Source organism: Malaclemys terrapin, chromosome 12, assembly GCF_027887155.1.
Source record: "Malaclemys terrapin pileata isolate rMalTer1 chromosome 12, rMalTer1.hap1, whole genome shotgun sequence".
NCBI lineage: Eukaryota > Metazoa > Chordata > Testudines > Emydidae > Malaclemys > Malaclemys terrapin.
The window spans coordinates 6755634-6778905 of record NC_071516.1 but is presented as its reverse complement, the minus strand read 5'-3'; the positions used below and the strand labels follow the sequence as shown (position 1 = coordinate 6778905).

Sequence of the window (23272 nt, the reverse complement as noted above, 5' to 3'; positions counted from 1 at the left end):
TCCCCGCCAGAGAGAATGTGTGTTGACCAACTCAGATGTTTGCAATTCTATCAGCATACTAACTACTCTAATTGGTCTTGTGCTCATGAGTTTGTGTTACATGGCTACAATATATGCAGGTGTTTGAGTGTAGGGAAAAAATGAAAATGACATCACACTTGCTAAATATGTATTGTTTATTAAGGCTTGTATTCTCCTAGAGGAAAAAAGTTAATCTGATGCTGTCCATGAGTCCTTACAGGCAGTGACAGTCCAGAGACAAAGTTATACGTTCTAAATACAAGTCTAAATGATACAGCTTAAACTTTATTTAAATCAGAGGTCCTTTTGGAGTAAATAGTTTTCAGAAGAAGATATTTGCTTTCTAATATAGTAAAAGATCCTCTACAATAAACACGTGCAGATTCAGTGTGCTAGAGCAACAGGCATGAGCACAATTTTTCATGCTTAATTGAAACTCCAGTTGGTGACGAGTTCTTCAACGGTTCCCTTATTCCACAAAAACATGACAGCAAATTCAGTTTCTTAAAACATTTTTTTTTACTCATCCAACAGAAAAAAAATTAGACATACACAGTCGATTTTAAACATCTGAGGCATAATCCATCATATTGTCCATACTATTAGTTTCTACGTTAAAGCTCAGCATTATTGGTATAAAAACTTTAAATGGCATTGGGATTTTGGGGGGAAAAGAAAGGGAAAGATTAAAAATGATCTGCAATTAACTAAACACCTGAAAGCTGAAACAGGTTTAAACACATTGTCCAAAAACCCTGCAATGTTGATAGCATTTACATTATTATTTAATTATTAAGCTACAAAAACAATAAAGCAGAATTATGGCTGAGAGAAAGCATCTCACTAATTCTCTGCTGGATATGGGTATAACAAATGCACACTGAAGCACTGGTTAACAGAATGTGAAAGGGAAATATTTTCAGAGTTAAACAATTTCACTGACAATCTGATTTTCTTTGAGACAGAAAATATCGAAGTGGCATGTTAGCATTTTTAAAAGTATAATTGTATAACTAAATTAAAAAGTGATCTTAAATTGAATTTATTTCAATATTCTGAATGCAGTATTTCTCTTAAACAACATTCTTAAAGTGACAAAACTCAATGATTTCTTATGATTGCAATGAAGAAACAGGGTTTGGGATGAAGAGGAGAGAAATTCTGTCATATACAAAATTATGGTGAATATCAGAATAGGAACATAATTTGTGCCAAAATAAAGTCTTTGGGAAACACTGACATTTTTAGGATGCTCATTTATAGTTCCATATTAGGTCAGTATAATTGTTTACTAACTTAAAAAATAAAAAGAGATACACCTTTATTAATGGATTCTAGAGCATTTTACATAGAAAAGATACAAATTAATGCAGATCCACCTGGGCAAAAACAAACTACAATGTACTTAAAGATGCAACAACTTAATTCCCCCTGCACGAGAAGAAATATTGGAGCTGAAAGCTTTAGTTTGTCCTGATGCCAGGATATAGCACCAGATTACGTTTTTAAGATTTGTTTTTCATAGTCGAATTTAATATCAGTTCTATTATATATAGCAAATTGTATACGTTTATTCTTATTGTTTGTTTCGATTCTGCCGTTCCTGTAAAAAGAAAAAAAACAAAGTTTAAAAAAGTCAAGAAAAAACAGATATTTAATAACACTAAAAGTTTGTTCATGACAATAGCTAAAAAAGGTGAAGATTTTTTTTTTTTTTTGATAAATGCAATTACCGGTGCAGCCCAAAATTATGTCTTACATGTCATTTTAAAATTACAAGAGCAATTATTTATCATATATATTTGACACATACAAGGATACGGGAATCAAATGAATCCATGAAATTTCAAGTGGAGTGGCTGAATGCATGCAGAGCAAATGTACATGCAGCTAGAGCAGTCACTCAGGCCCCAAAATGGTAGCAGGTGAGGGCTACAGAAGAGAAAGTAAGTATGGAAAACTAAAATTCATAACTAAAGAGAAGATCTGCAATATTTTGATCTCTAGATCAAGTTAACCACTGCAACAGCAGCTGGATTGGTACAAGGGTAGGAACAGACTGAAGGGATTCACAGAATAAGTGCAACATTTTCAAAAGTGCCCTTGTGATAGGACCTTAGGTCTCATTGAAAGGCAATAGAACTTTGGCTCTTAAGTGCTTGTCACTTTTGAAACTTGCCCCAAACCTTTTTTCCCTCTGCTACCTTACTACTCTGCTTGGAAGATATTCTGGGAGACTTCACGAGTCTGGTAGAGAAAGTGCTGCTGGATGAAGCAAGCAAGACTTGTAAGATGCTATGATGCTGAATGAAGTAAGATGAAAGATGTTCAATATCTTTATTAATGATCTGGATGATGGGATGGATTGCACCCTCAGCAAGTCCGCTGATAACACTAAGCTGGGGGGAGAGGTAGATATGCTGGAGGATTGGGACATGGTCCAGAGTTACCGTGACAAATTGGAGGATTGGGCCAAAAGAAATCTGATGAGGTTGAACAAGGACAAGTGCAGAGTCCTGCACTTAGGATGGAAGAATACCATGCACCGCTATAGGCTGGGGACCGACTGGCTAAACAGCAGTTCTGTAGAAAAGGACCTGGGGATTACAGTGGATGAGAAGCTGGATATGAGTCAGCAGTGTTGCCCTTGTTGCCAAGAAGGCTAACGGCATATTGGGCTTCATTAGTAGGAGCATTGCCAGCAGATCAAGGGAAGTGATTATTCTCCTCTATTCGGTACTGGTGAGGCCACATCTGGAGTATTGCGTCCAGTTTTCAGCCCCCCACTATGGAAAGGATGTGGACAAATTGGAGAGAGTCCAGCTGAGGGCAACGAAAATGATCAGGAGGCTGGGGTACATGACTTATGAGGAGAGGCTGAGGAAACTGGGCTTGTTTAGTCTGCAGAAGAGAAGAGTGAGGGGGGATTTGCCTTCAACTAACTGAAGAGGGGTTCCAAAGAGGATGGAGCTCGACTGTTCTCAGTGGTGGCAGATGACAGAACAAGGAGCAATGGTCTTAAGTTGCAGTGGGGGAGGTCTAGGTTGGATATTAGGAAACACTATTTCACTAGAAGGGTGGTGAAGCACTGGAATGGGTTACCTAGGGAGGTGGTGGAATCTCCATCCTTAGAGTTATTTTAAGGCCCGGCTTGACAAAACCCTGGCTGGGATGATTTAGTTGGTGTTGGTCCTGCTTTGAACAGGGGGTTGGACTAGATGACCTCCTGAGGTCCCTTCCAACGCTGATATTCCATGATTCTTCTGTAAGTAGAAGCCAGGGGCTCACTGAAGTCTCACTGAGCTTCTGATAACCACCACCAACAGGAAAGAGCAAGGGACATTAAAGGAAAGCTCCAGACAGGGCTCAACTGTAGAAAGGGCAGTCTACTTAATTTGTGCCCCAAATGCAGTAAATGTGGAGACAAAGGGCCTCAACAAATCTGTGACAATGTCTCTCAGAGAGCAAGAGGAGCAGCTGTGCTCTCCACTCTTCACTGGAGGTAGTGAACAAGGGATCAAGCAGGGAAGTTCCGGCAAAAACAGGGGAAAATGGTAACAAGCAAGAAAAACAGAGGGACTGTTCAGTAACTGCCTCTGGAACAAAGAAATTGTCAGAATATCCCAGCAAAAGCTTATGTACCCATTAATATTCCTTAAAGCAAACTATTTGCATAATGTAAAATACAAGGCATTAAGAACCACAGTTTAATAAGACTTTACATTTTGAGTGACTATTGATAAGGCACTGGTTCAGATGAACCACAAATCACACTTTTCAATTTAAAGCCTTTTCACATAAATCCCTTCCACATTTTCTCCAAACAGGGTGGTAAAGGGATATTTACACAGAGCTTCATGTTGAACTATTCTAATCTTAAACTTGTGATAACTAGAGAGAATGAAACCAAAATGCATTTGTAACTGGGTTTTAGTCTTCAGGCTACAACCTGCTTCTGAACAAGACCTGAACATTTATGATGATTATTTTTTGCTCTGGAAAATACAAATACAACAAACTGATAAGGACTAAATTAAATGAAAATTGAAAAGTCAAGAAGTCTGTAGGATTTGTAAAGCAGATAATTTTTTTTAAAACTAGAACAGTGTAGAGGGCAGGCTCTCATTGGCTGAATTATCAATTGCCAATGAAGTGAGGTTTGTTTCTTAATTATAATAATTTTAACAAAAGTGATTGTTCTTAAACCAGGGGGCTCAGACCTGCGGCTAGCATTATTGGCATAATTATATATTGTTATTAAGTTTTCCAACCTATACTTGAACTGCTTAAGTCAAGACAGTGGTTTTAAGCTCCAATCTTTTGATGGCAGATGCCCTTCTCCACTTCACTGTTCTGACATTTACTACCATGTCTCCAATCTATTCTCTCTCTTCTAAGGGAAGAAAATTAAAAAGGTTTCTTTTTTTTGTTTGTTTTAGTCATCTGCTGGCTTTCCACACAAGGTGGATAAAAATAAAATTGGATAGTTAAAGTACGTATTTTAAAAAAAAAAAAGTTTAAATTATGACAACCTATATTAAAGGCCTACATTTACTATAGTTTATTAAAATCATTTACATTACAAAAACTATTCAAGAAGTGTGTATTTACTATTGCCAAAGTTCTAAATGAAGTCAAACCATTGAACTGGAAGCCACAAACTGAGCAGCTGGACCCAGAGTTTCTTAAAGTGCTAAAGCAGCTTTTGACAACGGCAGGCTCATCTGGAGGTGCGGAGAGAGTATTTTCTTCGTTTGTTTTTAAACTAGGTCAATTCAATGATTAGCTCATTCAAAGTTGAGAAACTGACTGGGAGCTGAAAAAGCAGAGATGTAAGAGGATGAGATCTACTAGGTCTACAATCTTGACTGACATGGTGACCAGAAACTACAGATATTCCTTCCTTCCTTTGTAGAATACATTTGATTTATCAGCATGTTTTGCATTTAAACTTTTTTCTTAGATTTCCATCACATTTAAGGTAGTTAGTTTAACTAATAAAAACAATTTGGAATTCAATTCAAAATACACAAATCCATTTCCCACCCAAATGTAGCTTGACATAAATAATGAGTAAAATACTAATTATCTACTAAATAAGAAATGGTGTCATTCAGCATTTTCTAACAAACGTAAAAGTTAGGAATCTGAATAAACATCTGCTAAACTACATAACTGTTTACATAAATGTAGTGTATCCTCCTCCTTAACAGACAGTAGTACCAAATGTAGTGTAAAGCAGTGGTTCTTAAACTAGGGCTGCCGCTTGTTCGGGGAAAGCCCCTGGTGGGCCGGGCCTGTTTGTTTACCCGCCAGGTCCGCAGGTTCAGCCGATCGTGGCTCCCACTGGCCACGGTTCACCGCTCCAGGCCAATGGGGGCTGCAGGAAGGGCAGCCAGCACGTGCCTCAGCCCGCAGCCAGTGAGAGCTGCGATCGGCCAAACCTGCAGACATGGCAGGTAAACAAACTGGCCTGGCTCACCGGGGCTTTCCCTGAACAAGCGGCGGCCCTAGTTTGAGAACCACTGGTGTAGAGGACATATTTAATTGAAAATCTACATGTTTTTATGATTATCAGCTAATGAAAATAACTTAAAAAGTACAAATGCAATAGAGGATTAAAACAGTCTATTTAAATCAAAGTTTCCTGTTTGCAAATTTGAATAACTACTAAAATTGGTGATTTTAAAATCAATCCATCCCGCTCCCACAACCCTGTTTCCTTCAAAAAGCTACAAGCTCCTTAAGGCATCCATTGGTGGTTTAGCAGGATGAGGCTGCCTTCGTTCTTGAGGTCAAGTACCACAGGAGCAGAGAATGGGCTACTCCCTGAGCTTCCAGCCCTACATTTCAAAGCAGAGAAGGAAGACAGATAGTTTTCAAAGAGCCATTTTAGATTTTGCCAGTAGTCAAAAGGTGATGTGAAACAGGACAGATTTGTTGTGTATATTTCCCTGCCCCCACCACTCCTTTCCTGTCCCCTGGACTAATCTGGAGACTCTTTTTAGAGAGGGGGACTGTACCCCAGGTTGAGGCACACTGATGCGTCACAGCTTATGCAATAGATCTCTCAGTGAACCATGCAGCTAGTTACAAGTTCTCACAAGTCTATTGTTCTTCGGCCTGACTGAAAATGTGAAAAATGTGGAGGTGACTTATTAATGAAAGCAGAGAAGCTGAGAGAGAAAAGTTCCTCAGCTGGATAATTTGGGGGAACAAAGACAACTATCTTCCCAGCCCGAGACAGTGAAAATTGCAGAAAGGGATGAAGAAAAGGCCTCCAATTCCTTATAAGAACTAGATATAGTTTTGAACTTATTGTTCCCAGGCAGAACTGTCAACCCTTCTACCAAGCCAGGGTCAGTGGGATTATTAATTATGATTATTATTAATCACAACCAACCAAGAATGGGCCCCACTGTGCTCAGGACTGTCCAAACAGAGAGCAGCAGACACTTTCTGCCCTGAAGACTTTATAATCTAAATTAGTGGTTCTCAACCAGGGGTCCTGGGCCCCCTGGGGGGCCACAAGTAGGTTTCAGGGGGTCAGTCAAGCACAGCTGGCATTAGACTCGCTAGGGCCTAGGACAGAAAGCTGAAGCCCTGCCACATGGGACTGCAGCCCGGACCCTCAAGCTCACCACCCAGGGCTGAAGCCAAAGCAACTTAGCTTCGTGGTGTCCTCTGTGGCATGGGGCCCCAGGCAATTGCCCTCCTTGCTACTCCCCCAACACCGGCCCTGGCTTTTATATGCAGAAAAACAGTTGTTGTGGCACAGCTGGTCCATGGAGTTTTTATAGCACGTTGTGGGGTCCTCAGAAAGAAAAAGATTTGGAACCCCTGATCTAAACAGACAAGACAGACACAAGGTGGGGGCAGGGGTATAACTCACAAGTAAAGTGAAGAAATAAGATGGCACCAAACAGCATGTTAATTTCACTATTTTTGTTTGTTTTTTGGGGGGATAAGTTTAATTAGGAGGGGACAGGCTGGATGAAAACACAAGTGAAGGGAGGGGGCAGGAGTGAGGTTAAGTTGAGATGAAAGGACAGAAAAAGGAGAGAAGGACAGAGTTGGAACAAACAGCCAATAAAAGAGCCCATTAAATCTTAATTGGCATTCCTCTTCCCTACCACTAAAATGTAGACTACACAAAACAAAAGCCTCTACCACAGCATAATTAAAATCAAGAAATGTCATGTTATAAGCATTGGTCTTAAAAATGCAACTGTAATTATCAGCATTTGAGGGTGCGGGAGAGCAGGATGCACTCCAATGCCATGCACTTTCCATCCTGGAAACCTCTAGACCAGTGAGCCTTCCGACAAGAAACGGGGCATGCAGCTCCCCCAGAGCCCCTCATTGTTGCGCCTTCAGTAAATCCAACAAATCCAGACTAGGATTTGGAAGATGTTAACTGGCACATGTTAACACCCTATTGTAGGCAACTCAGTGTGCCTTTACCTTGTAACCAGTTAAACATATGTGATAGTCACACTAACTGGTCTACACTAGGCTGTTATCACGTGCTAGCTAACATCTGCCAAATCCTAGCCTAGATAAGGCCAAAGTGGACACCCGGGAAGCTAAGAGGCACAAAACGACCTTGCCTTCTTGGGGTGGAATGCACATCCTCTGCCACACACTTCAGACCTTCTCCTTCTGCAATATAAGAGCCCCTGAACTCAGATCCCCAAGATACTGGCATACTGTGTTGTTACTAGACTGCCAAACCAGCTACGATCATCAATATAAGACGATATCTGTAAAGGTTTCATTTTCATCTCCTAGAACATAAATGCCCCTCCAACCTCTGCCCCAAATTTGTTCCAAACAAAATACACCCAAAAAGCCATAATACACAACAAGTTCGTTTTGTTTGCTAATGTCACATCAAGATTTTTTATTTTGAAGAAAGATTTTGTAGTTTAAAATAAGCTTATTTACTGGGGACAATTCATAAACTATTAATGCCTTGTGGTAAATTTACAAAATCTTCTATTTAGAGAAATTTGCCCACGTTATGAAGTTTCAATCTTTTTAATTTTTAAGTGCACAATGTTGGATCGCATGGGGTGAAATTAGAACCCTTCCTTGGCACAAAAACCAGAGTAAACCGGCTATCAACAGAAAACTCAGAGGTGGTAAGCCAGAGTGAATACATGTCCAACCTTCCCTCGCTATTTTGTTATATAGGGTGAAATAGCCGCCAATGCCCCTCCTCTACCGTATGGAGTGTTTTAGGCCATTGGAGCTGCACTAGTACAATTCTATTATTCCCTCTCATCTTGCCTTAGCAACATACAGGGCTACAAGTGTGATTATATCTTTCCTTCATCCACAGAGGGCAATGCAGGTCTTAAGTGATGCAGAGGACCCTGGATGAATCTTCTGCACTCTGGTAAATGTTACCCAACTAGATTATGCTACACAGCTACTTAGTCCTCATCTGAGGTCATAACCCTTATTTGACAAGTTATAGTTACCACAAATGTAAGATGTAGTATCACTTTAGATTGACTTTAGTTGGAGAATAAGCAGCAAGGGGGTGATTAACTTCTAAGGAACATGTTCTGCACATGCCCTTGGTGATTAAACTGTTAAAGCAGCACTGCTCATATTTGTAGGCAAAACTGTCTAAAAGGGATTTTTAATATTTCTTAAGATATCAGTGGCTTTATTACACACAATGATTGATTTTCTCAGCAAAATAGGAAAATACATATTTGAATAGTATAAGATTTTAAAAAGCTATCTTTATGTAATTATGACAACAATATAGATTCATAGATTCTAGGACTGGAAGGGACCTTTTTTAAACGAATGATTTGACCGCTAAACCAAATACGATGAATAGACAGATACATTAATCTGAAAACCCTTTACAGTTAAATCTGACACACACATACGTATTAACTTTAATTGGCAAAAAGTTCCTGTATATAATATTTGCTTTTTAATGGAAGGTCTGTTTAAGACAGTTCTCAAGTAGGTTAAATTTCAATAGCAGGTGCTTTGACTCTTCATATGTTTTAGAAGGAAACTCTTACAGCAAGCTACTGCACTGCCAACATTTGTTTACACCTCGGTTAAAAATAGATGCTTTCCTCTCAGAATATAATTTATATTGACTGCCGTAGTCTGATTATTTTTCACTATATCATCTGTCATCTTTCTCAGCCTATTCCTATTGTTTATACACAGCTCAGTTTTGAAAGCTATTCAGATATAAGAAATGATGCCTTTAGAAAATATAAATCTAATATTTCTGTAATTAAACTGAATCCCAATGTTCCCTCAATATTAAGTGCGGCAGAAAACATGCATTAATTGTTGAGAAACTGATCCTATTAGAAAGTAGTTCTCGGGATAGGCACATTTTGTTTATATATTTAAAATTAAATAGAAGCAGAAAATGAAAGTCCATATTAAAGTAATGCAGAGGTGGGGTCAGCTCAGTGGTCTGGGCTATTATACACTGAGCTATTATAAAAGAGCTAAATATTCTAGAGAGCTCTTACAAAAGAGAGGTGATAGTATATGATCCCATTCATAAAGCTAGCAAGGTTTGACATAGAATTAAATATTTTCTCCTGAACTGAGAAGAAGAGAGGCCTGAAACCACTTTCAGTGGTTGACACAAGAGGCACTCCCGGTGGTGGGTTGTGTTTGTGTGTGTGTTAAATCTTAGCATTATCATGGAGAGGCTAAGTGATTTGCCTTAGCCATCTCACATCTCATCTGTGGTAAAGGAACACAATGCAGATCTCCCGACTCCTAGCCCAGTGTTCTGTCCCACTGTTTCAAACTGCTCCTTCTCAAGGCTGTGGTTGGGGAAAAGTGAGAAGAAACAATTCTCAGCAGGCAGAAAGTTTGCAGGGATGTGGATAAAGCTTTTGCTCCAAAAATCCCAGAGGACATAAAAAGCTAATTCAGAGAATTGAAGCTAGTTACCATTGGCCTGAAATTTACATGTGTATATACTGTAAGATGGCTAGACTGAAAAAGTGGTGCTAAAATTTGAATGAAAGCCTTAAAACTGAATTCCCCTGAATTTGTAAGAGTAGGTCCTAACCAAACAGTATAAAGCAGTGGTGGGCAACTTACGGCCTGTCAGGGTAATGTGCTGGTGGGGCGCGAGACAGTTTGTTTGCATTGACCGTCCACAGGCCCGGCTGCCTGCAGCTCCCAGTGGCCGTGGTTCACCATTCCCGGCCAATGGGAGCTGCGGGAAGCGGCACGGGCCACAGGGATGTGCTGGCTGCCGCTTCCCGCAGCTCCCATTATCCAGGAACGGCGAACTGCGGCCACTGGGAGCTGTGGGCAGCTGTGCCTGTGGACGGTTAATGTAAACAAACTGTCTCGCGGCACGCCAGCACGTTACCCGGACTGGCCACGTGCGGCCCACAAGTTGCCCACCACTGGTTTAAAGCCATTTAAAGGGTGGTAAAGGGAAAGCCCCATATTACTGCAACTTCCATTTTCCTTTAGGACACTTCATCTAAGTCTGTGCTTAAAAAATGTTTTGAAGCACATGTAAATGCACTAAGCTGAATTGGCAAACTTCTACACTCCTGAGGAACTACAGAAAAAACTATACACTGAAACACTAACATCAGTATCAAACCATCTTAAGTGTCAGCTAGCCATTACGTTCTAACAGCTCCTACTGAGTCAGCCCATAGTGTATATAGAGAGTCACTGATGTTAGACATTTGGGTCCCGTTCTTAGGCCTGGCTGAGCTGCACTTGGCATAGGACTTGAGGCAAGGGTCAAGGAGGTAGCTAAATCTTTTCAGAATCACACTTTCATATAAAAATAGGCTACTTAATGTGGAACTCCTTGTCTGGAGGTTCCCCCCACCTCCCCACACCCTACTCTAAAAAATCCAGTGATTTTTAGTGTTGGAAGGAGGACTCAAATCCTTCATTTATCCACAGAATAGATACAACAAACAGCAGCAGCAATACAAGCTTCCTCACACTGTAATTTTCCTCAACTCTTGTTCTGGAGAAGCCAGGTAATGGGATGAAAATAGTTCAGTGACTATTCAAACCTTGGCCTCACTGCTGAAGATACAACCAAAGGTGCCAGTTGTGACAGAATATTTGACTACGAACTGGACTGATACCTACTCATTCACAGAAGCCAATGAGCTATTACATGGCAACCACTGACCTGGACCAACTTTGAAACAGTCATAGGCTCTGTATCCCACTAACAATCCCAAAATAAAATTTCAAGCTCCAGTAGAATTGGATGTAACATACTTTACTTGTATATTTAACTTGGCTTAAAAAAAACAAACAAACTTTACCTGAGACTATGAAAACCACAAACAGAACCGAAGCACAGGTTTTTGTTTTAGTATTAAACACACTTAGGACAACCATGTTTGAACGCATTACAAATATTTTAGAATCTCTACTTAGCTCCCCCCACACACACATACACACACTCTCTCACGGCAGCATTCACATTTTTCCAAGTATGTCTTTTTAATTTTTTTCTAAAAAAAGCAAGTTTACCTTCCGCACCACCTCCTCCTCTTCTTGGCGCTTTTCATAATGGGAAAAGTCATCAAAGATGGAGGTTGTGTGCTTGTAAGTAGCAATAATTTTAAGCACTTGTTTTGCTTTTTCTAAGGGCACCTCCTGTGTGTCACGGGAGTTTGTAACGGGTTTGTTGTCATTGTTCTCCAGCCTGATGTGTCGGAGCTGGTTGTTGGGCACGTCCTTCACAAAGATCCATTTGACATCAAATTTCCCCTTCCATTTGTCCTGAGACCAGACGCCAGCACTAGTGCCATAGTCCACAGGTGATTTCATTTCTGCTACTCCACAGAAATGTCCACTACCATTAACACTGAATAGTAAGTAGACCGGGCCCTTACTATTCATGGATCGGAAAGCGCTGTCCAAGCGTTTGTTGCCATGTTCTGTGCTACACCAAATAGAATATTTAATGGAACGATGAATATCATCCTCAGAATAGCTCTTTATTATGAACACACGTCCATTTTTAAGATTCCATTCAAAATCTTTCGGGTTATAGCTATGAGCAGCTTTCAGTTTTTCAAGAACGGGATGGGATTCGCCACTTGGGACAGAGTTAGGCTGGGTACTGCCAGTCGAGTTGCTATCATTACCAGTTCCTCCACTTTGGCCAAAAGCTGCATTTCTGTTGCGGGGAGCCACCCAGCGGTTTTGGGGTGGTTGCTGAGGACTTTGATACTGTGGCTGGGTCAAGGGAGGAGGTTGAGCTGGAATAGGCTGAACCATTTGTTGCTGTGGGACAGACTGAGGAGATGGGATCTGCTGGGGAGCAGGAACTTTTGCCACAGGGCCCTTATTATCCCAAGTACCTATGTCCATATTATGTTTTATAGGTGGTGGAGGTAAAGCTCCTCCAATTACCGGCCCAGTTTTTGTTTTCATTTTAGGTTGTGGTTTGGCAGGCTTGCTGGCAATAGCAGCCCAAGAGGTTGGTTTAGATACTGGCAAGTTTACACTGGATCCACCATTCCCAGGAAGAGCACCTGTCATTCCGGCATTGTTGACAACAGAACCTACTGTTTTCACAGCAGAAGTTGTTACATCTCCACCAATCTTAAGTCCAACCATTCCCTGTTCAATACTATTCATTCCAGGTGCTTTATTCAAAGTATCATTATGAAATCCTGTTTGTCCATCCACAATCGTGCCACCCAGTGAACTAGGTGGGTAGCTGTAACTGCTCCCATAAGCTGAACTTTGAGTCTGCTGTCCTTGGGATCCACTTGTTCCCCAAGCTGAGAAAGCAGGATTTTCAGGGAAAAAATTAAATCTGTGTTGGTAGATGTTATTTCCCAGACCCCCAGGCTGTCCAAAAACAGCATCATGCATAAAATGATGGTCTCCATTACTGAGCTGTCCATAGGTGGTGAGGTATGGGATAGGAGGATCTCCTCCAGTAGACCACGGTGCTTCATTGAGAGAATAGGGAAACCCAATAGATGGTGGATAATAATTGGACAAATAGGGATCAGTCATTGATGGATAGCTATTATTCTGTTAAAAAAAAGAAAAGTAATTTCAGATGTATGCACTTTTTCATAAATGACTACAACATTTGCATACTAGTAAATAGAAAAGACGATAAGTAGTAACCATTGTTTCAAACTCCAAGTTACACAACTTATTATTCCATGGCCTGTTTAGTCTAAGTTAATGTCATTGCATCTTGTATAGTCCTATACCAGAAATGCATTCTCCTTCTCCACTTCTTGTAGATTTTTAAACAGTGACCACCACTCTCAGATGAATGCTAGTTGACCCCATGACCTCGAACTCACTTTTACTACACTGCAGATAATTCATCTAAGTCATGAAAATTCGAGACTTGTAATTGAGAAATATATTTGTTCTATGAGTATACGACCAAATACTTTCATATTGTACTAAAAGTTTAAGATATTGTGTTTAATCATCAGCAGTATGCAATGGTTATTAAAAACAATTTTAAAAATGCAGCAAGACCAACTCTCAGAAATTAATAGGATCTAGAAATTGCACAAGATTGAAGATAATTCTATTTGAATATTAAGATTTACTCAAGTTTGTACTAACAGAACATTCTGAAAAATACAAAATTAGTGATTTTAACTCCAAAATCAAGAGAAAGATGAATAGATAAGCAGGTTTTGCTGCATAACATATCCAAGAAATAATATATGTGATTTGTATTATATAATTCATACATTATAGCCTTTAAATCTATTAAGTTACACAAAAATGTAGTACATACTACCAAATGTTCATGTGAAAATAGCATAAAATACTTTATAGAATGTGAAAAATTGCTCTGCATATGTTGCATGATGTGCAGCCTTCATCCTTTTCAGAATTTTTTTTTAATGTACAACTTAAGAAATATGATGTTTATCTAGGGAAGTGCTATGAAATAGAACACTGTCCTCATACTGTGCACTATATGCATGATCTATGTTAAGTACATTTTTAATTTGTCAACTCACCTTTACAATTATGCACAATATCTAAAGCTCCAAGTTTGTTTTGGAAAAAGGAAGATCTGACTAGTATTTGTGACTGCATTGTAGTCACAATGGCTGTGTTACTGGCTGAATGCCAGACCCACAGAGGGGGAGAATAAATCATTTGGCTTGACCCAATTTGACTGTGGTTTGTACTACAATTTTAAATAGTGCGTGATGAGTATTTGGGGCTGTATGTAGAGGATATTAAAGTAACTGAAATTTGGGGTGTAAAGACAAATGCTTGACTTCAAAACATGACAATATTCAAGCTTGACTGTAAGTGAGACTGAATATATCGGCATGAGCATTTAAAAATGCATATGATATATGTAACTTCCTCAGGAGTTACAAAATGAGAGTAGATTTTAAAAAGAATAGCTGTGTACTGGGGAAAAAATAGTTCTGGAAAATCCCTTCTTGACCCCTATATGGCAACTGGAAAGAGAAAGTCTGGAGTCAAAGTGGTTAATATTGAAAATCAAGGATTTGTATCTGTAAAAGCATCGAGTAATAAGATTTTTCCATCTACCTTGTTGTGTTGCACAACTACAGAGACTAGAGCCAATGAGGCTCCACATGGGTGTCTGCCCCAAGCACAGCTGCAGAACGTTAGTTAGAATGCAATTTAAGTGACAACTCAGCTTATAGTTTCCACAATCCTCTCAGCAGGCTAATTAGTTAATATGGAGTTTGTAGACCAAGCAGGTATAGAGAACATTAGAGATGTTAGGAAACTGGTACAGTACATTAATACCTCTGATTTTTCAGAGTCACCTCATTAATTACTTTTCCTGATTGCCAAATATTATAGAAAGATCTTCTGGAAGAAGTCTATACAGAAGAAATTTTAAGTACAGTGATTTTATTTTGTTAAGGTGAAGAATATAATAAAAAGCTGGTTACAATCTTAACTATGGAGTTGCTACCATGGCTTCATAATTCCTAACAGACAAGAAGTTTGGAAGTGTAATTTTTCTGTATTTGTAAACAAGTAGTAAAACATAAGTGAAGTGGTAACAGATGTAATGATTAGTCCACTGGACTTCTACCTCTGAAGACTTAGGTCAGAGACCAGATGGAGGTCATAAGCAAAACTGAGTCGGATAAGAATGGGGGTTTGCTTAAATAAATCCTGGTGTCAAGGCATTTCAGTTTACAGAGTTTATAAGTATGCCAGGGATATAAACATACAGACACAAATTCTGCATCTGACATATGCATGTAAATCACTCAGGTTTTGTTCAAGACAGTCCCTGGTTACTCTTTTCCACCAAGGTCTCATTGCCCCACGCAGCAGTCCAGTTACAGAAGCTTGGAGCTCCTCCCGCCAGCTTTTTCCCAAATCTGTCTGACCATCTTTTAGAACCCTATGAAAAAAAATCAGCTGGCTTGTAGCAGCATGGAGATTTTGCCTTAAAGCTGCTCCAGGGACAAGTTCATCATGTGTGTCCCCTTCCCCCTACCTCTTAGCTGCTTTTTAGGATCAGGCATTCAAGTTTTCCCCTCTATTCTCTTACCAAGTGTTCAATTGACTCTTGGTTTCTTCCACTTTCTTCACTCCCCATCACATAATAATGCAGAAGTACAAATAGAGATTAAAAATATTCTGTAGTAAATTTAAGATTAAGTTACTAGTAAAAATTACATAGAAACAAAGCTTAAAATTAACACTATTCAAGATGATGAAAGTCTTATCTTGTCTCTTGTCCAGAAGTTGCCTCCTGTGGACCTACCTCTCCTGCAAATAAGTCTAGGCATGGTAACAGGCTATAGCATGTCCTAGCCACTTGGGTCTGAAAGTCAGTGATGGGGCTTCAACTGCAGCAAATTAAAAGTTAATAGAAAAAAAAAAGTAGAAGCAGCACTTAATAGAAATAATGGACAATGGAGGCCACCCATCTTATTTAACAATATGCCAAGCAAAAATCTGCCAATGTAAAATGATGGCAAGAAAGAAGGCAGATCAGAGAAAGGTGACGAGGCAGCTTGAGAAGGTAAGGTACTGGTTAAAACTCAAAGAACAGAATATTCTCCCTCCTTTCTCCTCCCCCAGACAATGCATACAAAAACTTATGTTCTTCGAATCAGGTACATTTTTCTGTGCCTGATGCTTTACATACTGGAGACAAGAGAAGCATTAGACTGCAAAATACTGTATTAGCATTTCTTGCCAAGGGGCTCAGCCAAGTTGTACAGCAATTAGCATTCCCAGACACCAAACAGATCCTTCATTTATGAAGGTTAAGAACGTTTTTTTTTTTTTTAAACTTTTAGCAAAAAAATTATTTCCTTGAACCTTTGACCCTTAGTAAGTTCATTTGAGACAAACATCTGTTAAATAAAATGAAAGAACATCACCCCCCAAAAAGGAAACCAAATCCAAGTTCATTTCTGCAACCATACAAAAATGTTAAGAAACTGATATTTCAGGAATTTCACAATATTCATTTTTGGGGGTTAGGATGAGCTGTGGCTGATTTCATAAGGAAGCAGATTCCATACACTACAGAGCAAAGGGCGTGATTGCTTGTTAAAATCGGCTTTCACAAGTAACCTAGTCTATTTGCTTCAAGGTATACCTTGAAAACACTAAGAAAATTACTTAGTGCCACAAAAGTAAGTAAGGATTGAGATTGACTCCTCTCCCCAAAAAGAATGAAGACATTCTTAGGATAAGTATTTCTATGGCCTTTCACATTCACTACAAATTACCCTGAGCACAATATTATGTGTCAGTAAATGGAACGTTAAAAAAAAAAATTACACAAGTTCAGAGAAGAAAGGGTTGCTTCTGATTTGTCACTTCTATTTTGATACACTGAGATTTTACAAGTATGTGTATTTTACATTTACACTAAAATTTAAGGTTAACTTAAAAACATTAATCCCCCCCTGCCCTCCCGCATAGATGAAGTTGAATACTTTTAAGTACTGCACCTTCCTCAGAGTTCCCTTGTCAGTTTTTACAGTTTTATAACCAAAAAAAAAAGCAAAATTTTGTTTCTTTCTGGAATTGCTCCAAGAACCAAATAAAAAAGGGGAAACTGAGTATGCATTGGAAAGAGTAATGTCTACACATGGAGTGACATCAGATGCACAAAGCACAACTGAAAAGAAATTTCCTTCCCTCTGGTCTACTTCAGTTATAGCAAGCTTAGATATTACAAGTAAAAAAGAGTGGACAAATGTGACTTAAGATAACATTACCCCTTTAAAATGGCTCTAAGTCATTCAAAGAGAGAGGGAGGAAGAAAAGGGGGTATTTCTTAGGTGGAAAAAAATGTCAATCTCAACGGCAGATACTTCTATGCATTGTTTTTGAAATCTGATGGGCTTTAGTTACTATGAGACACTAAGAATACTTCAATGCAAGACAATTATAATGGTTAGCATTTTTCCTAATTTATTCTAAGGAAACTCATGAGAATTAAAAAAACAGCAATGCATACAGTGTGAACTGTCACAAATAAGCAAGAATCAAATAGCAGCTACACCTTTCTTACTCATGATCAGACCATTATAAGATTCTTGAAAGGAGACTGACAGACTCCAAGTTTGGAATCTAACCATGGCTTGACAGAATAACAGTTGTCTTTATTAAGATTCCAGTAGAAGCTTATTTTTTAGTTCTTCACCCATAACATCACTCTTTCTAAACTCATTCTGAAACCTATGCAGAAATTTCTTGCTAAAAAGACGTGCTGAATACCAAATCTGATTCAGTGAACGGAGTAATCTGTACAACTCATCCTTCCAGTGACTCCCTCCCACAGCACTCCTAAGTATGGTGAAATCAACATAGTGAATCACCATGTAAAGAATTAATCCATAGAGTTCTAACACTAAGAGATACACTAAGCCTTTTTACTATTGAGAACATTCACTAAAAGACATAACATTCAATTCTGGTTTTGTGTTTTCTGCAGTAGTGTTTCTTGTGCCTGGATTTTCAAAACCTCTTGGACTAAAGGAATAATACTCAGCACATGAAGACATTTTCTGAGACCCATTATTTTGTCTGACACTGACATCAATGTCTTATTTTATGCCACAGTATTCTTGATGTCTTCAAAAATGTAAGCACCAATAATACAAAAATGGAAGTGGTTTTTTCCAACAACACTTCAAACTCTGTAGACTTAACTCTCATTCTTAGCTAATCTGCACCATCTCCATACACTCCGTGACAGCTTAGATCTTTTATAGCTCTAGCTAGAAGGGTCCTTGACTATAAGTGATTGAAATCAACAGGTGTTTTGTTCCAGAAATATGTATGTTCTCCGAGCCATCCTAACCAAATTCCTTGGACTGTCACCATCTAAGCACCCAGTGTGGAAAGTTTCCACATGAATCCTACCAGAATAAAGAATTTCATCGGACATCTTAACAAAGCATTCAGTCTATTTTGTTTGGCTTTATGCCACAGGGTGTAAGAGAAACCCTGAAGGAAGTCAGTAGTGATCATTTATTTCAACATACTTATTCTTGACCTTTTTGAGCCCCTCCCCCAGTTCTCTTTACTAATCCTTTGTATTAATTGGGAACAGATTATGTATCTGCAGATATTTTTCTTGGTCTATCACTTATGACAGATGTTCTGGCTGGCTGTATATTTGGACTGATTTCTTCATTTTTGTGTTGGAGTGCTATACAACAGCAATACCTACCAATAAAGGGCTAATACATTTTAGCTAGTATTCCCAGGCACCGGAAATTACAAGTAGTACAATCTGATATTTTAGCTCAATTTCCACATGGAAGAACCACTATTTTACAAAGAAAAGTGTGCATAATTGCGTGGAGTTCTGTGACACAGAAGTGAGGATAGGAGAAAGCTAGTTTCTTACATTTGTGGGCATTTAAACTTTTAAGCATCATTTTTTGGAGTTGGATTTACATTTCTTAAAATAAGCTTGCACATTAAGTTATTAGTGTGAGTAAAAATTTACTCTTTATTTACATTGTTTTTAAATTTCCAGCATTTTTTTCACACAGTAAATTTTAGTTATTCAGGATTTTTAACAAAATGTAATTTGTACTCTTGGTTTGAGTCACATATGAATGTATAATTTACACTATTTTTACAATGCCCTCAAGCAGCTCATCTTTCGTTAATCATCTCTAGATAATATGCCTCTGCAAAGAGGTAAGATTTGAGAACTTCAGTAATTCAGCCAGAGATTATGGACCTACTGCAAGAACTGGTGGGTGAGGATCTGTGGCCTGTGATGTGCAGGAAGTCAGATTAGATGATCATGATGGTGCCTTTTGGCCTTAAAGTCTATCAGTCCTCGTCATGGCATCTTTAAGAGTTTCAAATGATGCTGTGGTCACTTACTATTTATTTCTACTTAGAGCACAAGGGTTCAATCCGCCAGTCATACAGAAGCAGAACCCCAATGACTGCAATAATGGGTGATTTGTTTATTAAAGAACTGAAAGTCGAGGGCCCTTGGCAGGCTGCCAACTATGTCAGATTTTACAGGAATTGTGTCATTTGGTAAATGCCCAGCAGAAACTAGGATTTCTAAGCAACTTCATTTCCACAAGTGAACAAACTAGATATAAATAATAAATAATAATACCAGTATTCTGACCTAAAATGCTAATACCATTACGCAGTAACACTACAGGCACTGTAGCTTTTTCTACTTCACTTTAAAGCTATGACCCCCCAAGCATAAACAAGTCATATTGGTGTTTGCTGTACAAGCAGCACTACCCTCCATATACCTAAAAATAGCCACCAAAATTAACAGAGATGCACTAACCTGATTTGACTGTCCAGAAAGGTAAGGTTCAAAATCGTTGTCATGAACTGTGTCCTTCTGATGCAATGAACCATTTTGTACTAAAACAAAAAGTTGCAACATATTATAACATTGCCTGACAATGTTTCAGTAAAGAACCTCACCCTAGAGTAACTTGACAAAAATAAGTTAGCTCCCTTCCTTCTTGTGGCATTGTTAATAACCTCGGGAAGGCAAAGGGGTCAGATTTCACCAGAATGAGAACTTCCACATGCACTCTAAATGTCACTATTGCTTACAAAACTGATCTGAATGACAGTTACAGAGAGTCAGAGGAACTTGCAATTTTAGTAAACGTAAGTATTTATACTTTCCCCATAAAATATTTTAAAACCAAATAGACAACTTTTGACATGAACATGAGAGAGGAACTGGAGGACATAGCAATATCTTCTGTAAAAGCTGAGCAGCCTCTTTAAAAAGTAATGTTAAATCATATCAGAGGTGGAACAGTAAAATACTGGCTGTTGAGTGTTTGACATCCTAATAATATTTACAAGCTTTAAATTCAAGCCTTGGTTTTCTTGTCTGTAAAAGGGAGATAAAACTTCACTAAATCAGAGATATTTGAGACTCAATTATTATTAATATCTGTAAATCACACCGAAATCCACAGCTGGAAGATGCTACATAAACAAATTATTAAAGTCACTTTGTTCTTAATTTCCATCATTTGTTTCAAAGCATAAGTCACATTGTATACATTAAGCCCTTGGAAAGTAGTTCAAGAGTTTCACAGGAAGGCTAAACTAAAAATATTGCTACAGGAAAAAGAAATACAATGCTAAAAAATAAAACTAAAGTGGGGATTTCAAAGAGATCTGCAAGTGTAAAATAATGTTAGGAAGACTCTTCAGAGAAAATGGATACATAATAAGAAGGGTTTATTGATAAACTGGGAGAAAATATGAGCTTGTTGGGACTATAGCTGTTTGAAACACTGATAAAGTGAAATTCAAAGAACCTTAACACTGAAAAGATGTGCCTATGTAAACTGATGGAAGTATCTGTTTCCTTTCTATTCTTAAACAGTTATGTATTTGGTAGCAGTCATAGTACCATACATAACATAGTTTATAAAGCAGGCCATTTACTTGAAAGACAACTTGCTTTTGAAGTTTCATTGGTGACAATGTGCTAGAGATCACACAAAAGTATGTCACATTATCAAAGAACTTTTTTTGCTTCAGACTGAAATTTCATGAAAAAATTTGTACTGATGTACCACCTGTCATAATCTATAAACTCTCATTTGCCAATACCAATCCAGTAACAGAACAATAATTATATAGCAGAATAATACTGTAAAGCAAGTTTTGATACTTTTTAAATCTGTCACTTAAGTAAATGAATCTCCTAAACTGTATTTGTATCTCTATTTGTAACTGTAACAATGTGCTTTTCTTAAAATGTTATTAAATACTGAAAGCATGCTTAGTACTGTACAACCTTACAAATACAGTGGCACTAGTGGTATGCAAAAAAAACCCTTAGGAACCAGGTTCCTTTAAAAAAAAAAACACACTTTGCTCCATATTTCACCAGAGTTTAGATTAATACCTATTGGCTCACCCATCACTGCCTGCCTCCTTCATCTACCTTCAGCAATAACAACTCAAGTGGAAAAATCCCAGCATTCGCCTTACCTTTATTATCTTGTCCTTTCGGTCGCTGTGATGCCATGCACATGATTGCAAAGAGGAAAACAAAGACAGAGGAGAAAGTTAGTTTTGGGAAATGCTCTGGTCTCACTGCAGACAGGGTTGTGGGGGAGAAATAACCATGGGGGGGGGGGGAAGAGGAGGAGGGCTGACAGATTTATTATTAGGGGCTGGCCGTCACTGGAAATGGCCACTGATCAGGAGAGGGAAGAGGAGGGAAGAGTTAAAGGGAGTGCCTAGGGCCCAAGGAAGCCGAGAGGGACCTCTCGGGCCAGGCACACGGGGTGGGGGTGGAGGGACGGGGGGGGAGAAGCCCTCGGCCCCGGGCCCAGCTGGGCTTCCGCACTTACCTGAGGGTCAACGCTTGTGGCCGACATAATTCATGTACGGGGCCCCCGTGGCTAGCAGGGAGCGGGGGAGGGGCAGGGCCCGGCCCCCTCCGCGCAGAGGGGAGGCGCACGGGGAGAACGCGGGGGAGGGAGCTCCTGTCCCCTGGGCCTGCGAGGGGCGCTCCGGCCTGGGCCTGGGGGAGGGGCCGGCTCAGCGTGCAGGGGCGGGTCCCCGTGTGGCCCGCCCGGCCGGGGCGGGGGGGGGGGTCTCTCCTCAGGCTAGGCCCCCCCGGGGACGGGGAGGGGGGGGTCGGTCCGGTCGCTTCTCGCCCTGCCGGGGCCCTTCTCCTCACATCCCCGCCCGCCCTCGCCCCGCGGCCTGTCCCCGCGCTGGCCCCGAGCCGGGATGGAGCGAGAGACCCTCCAACTCCAATGGCGGCGGGGACCGGGCGGCGGTGACGTCAACGCCACCGCGCGCGGGGCACGCCGGGAAGACACGACGAGGCGGCGGGGTGAGGGTGGGGGCAGGGAGGAGCAGAGGGAAGGCAGCACCTGCCGCGCATGCGCGGTGCGGCTCTGCTGCCAGTCCTCCCTGCTCCCCTGGCTTGGGGGGGAGTGGGGAGCAGCAGGGCCTGTCCTCCCCAGGCTCTGCGGGGAGGGGGGGGGGGCTTTACATGGGCTCTCCCCACTCCAAGGCATGGCCAGAGAGCAGGGCTCCTGGCTCTGCATTGCAACACCCCCCACCCACTGGGTCAGACACTGCCCCCAGACCCTGGGCTGTGGCCCCCACACAGGAGATCAGCTGGCGCCATGTGATGCTACCTGGGGTCCAGAGTAGCTCCTGCAGTTCCACGCCACAGCGCCCCATAATTAGGTTCTGGGTGGTGGCCTTTAGGGGCAGCTCGCACGGGTCTATGCTGGACACCTCCGGCCATGCCGTTCAACGGAGCCTAGGTCGCGTGAACAGATGTCCTGATTTTATAGGGACAGTCCTGATTTGGGGGCTTTTTCTTATACAGGCACCTATTACTCCCCCACCCCGTCCCGATTTTTCACACTTGCTGTCTGGTCAATGTAAGCCTAGGTGGCTGTCGGAGGCAGCTTGTATCTGTATGCATGGGGACACATCTAGCCCAGCTTGTCCTCTATCGCAGTCCCTGTGCTGAGGCTTAAAGGCAGACCTAGGGTCTGGATTCAAATGCAGCCTGCATGGTTCTATGCCATGGCTGTCACATGGGGTGGGGATGTGGGGTACAATTTAGGATTGCCAACTCCTCCAGGATATTCCTGGCGTCGCCAGGAATTAAAGATTACTCTTTAATTAATTATGCATCCGAAGAAGTGGGCTGTAGTCCACGAAAGCTTATGCTCTAATAAATTTGTTAGTCTCTAAGGTGCCACAAGTACTCCTATTC

General features: G+C 40.3%; 1 protein-coding gene across 1 annotated transcript; it reads right to left on the bottom strand.

The window, feature by feature from the left end:
• Positions 1-158: 158 nt before the first annotated feature.
• On the bottom strand, positions 159-22317 carry YTHDF1 (YTH N6-methyladenosine RNA binding protein F1). Its single transcript, XM_054045432.1, has 5 exons — positions 21879-22317; positions 21514-21538; positions 19829-19908; positions 11551-13071; positions 159-1624 (listed from the first exon to the last, which is right to left on the bottom strand). The coding sequence occupies exons 1-5, from the start codon at positions 21903-21905 to the stop codon at positions 1598-1600; spliced, it is 1680 nt and encodes a 559-aa protein (XP_053901407.1). The 5' UTR covers positions 21906-22317; the 3' UTR covers positions 159-1597.
• Positions 22318-23272: the final 955 nt, after the last annotated feature.

Bases quoted from the DNA above. Each gene is read 5' to 3' on its own strand.
- YTHDF1 (XM_054045432.1), bottom strand. From the start codon at position 21,905: ATGTCGGCCACAAGCGTTGACCCTCAG. The intron at 13,072-19,828 runs GTTAGTGCATCT...TTTTTTTAACAG, and splicing joins TTTCTGGACAGTCAAATCAG to AATAATAGCTATCCATCAAT. The intron at 1,625-11,550 runs GTAAACTTGCTT...TTCTTTTTACAG, and splicing joins AGGAGGAGGTGGTGCGGAAG to GAACGGCAGAATCGAAACAA.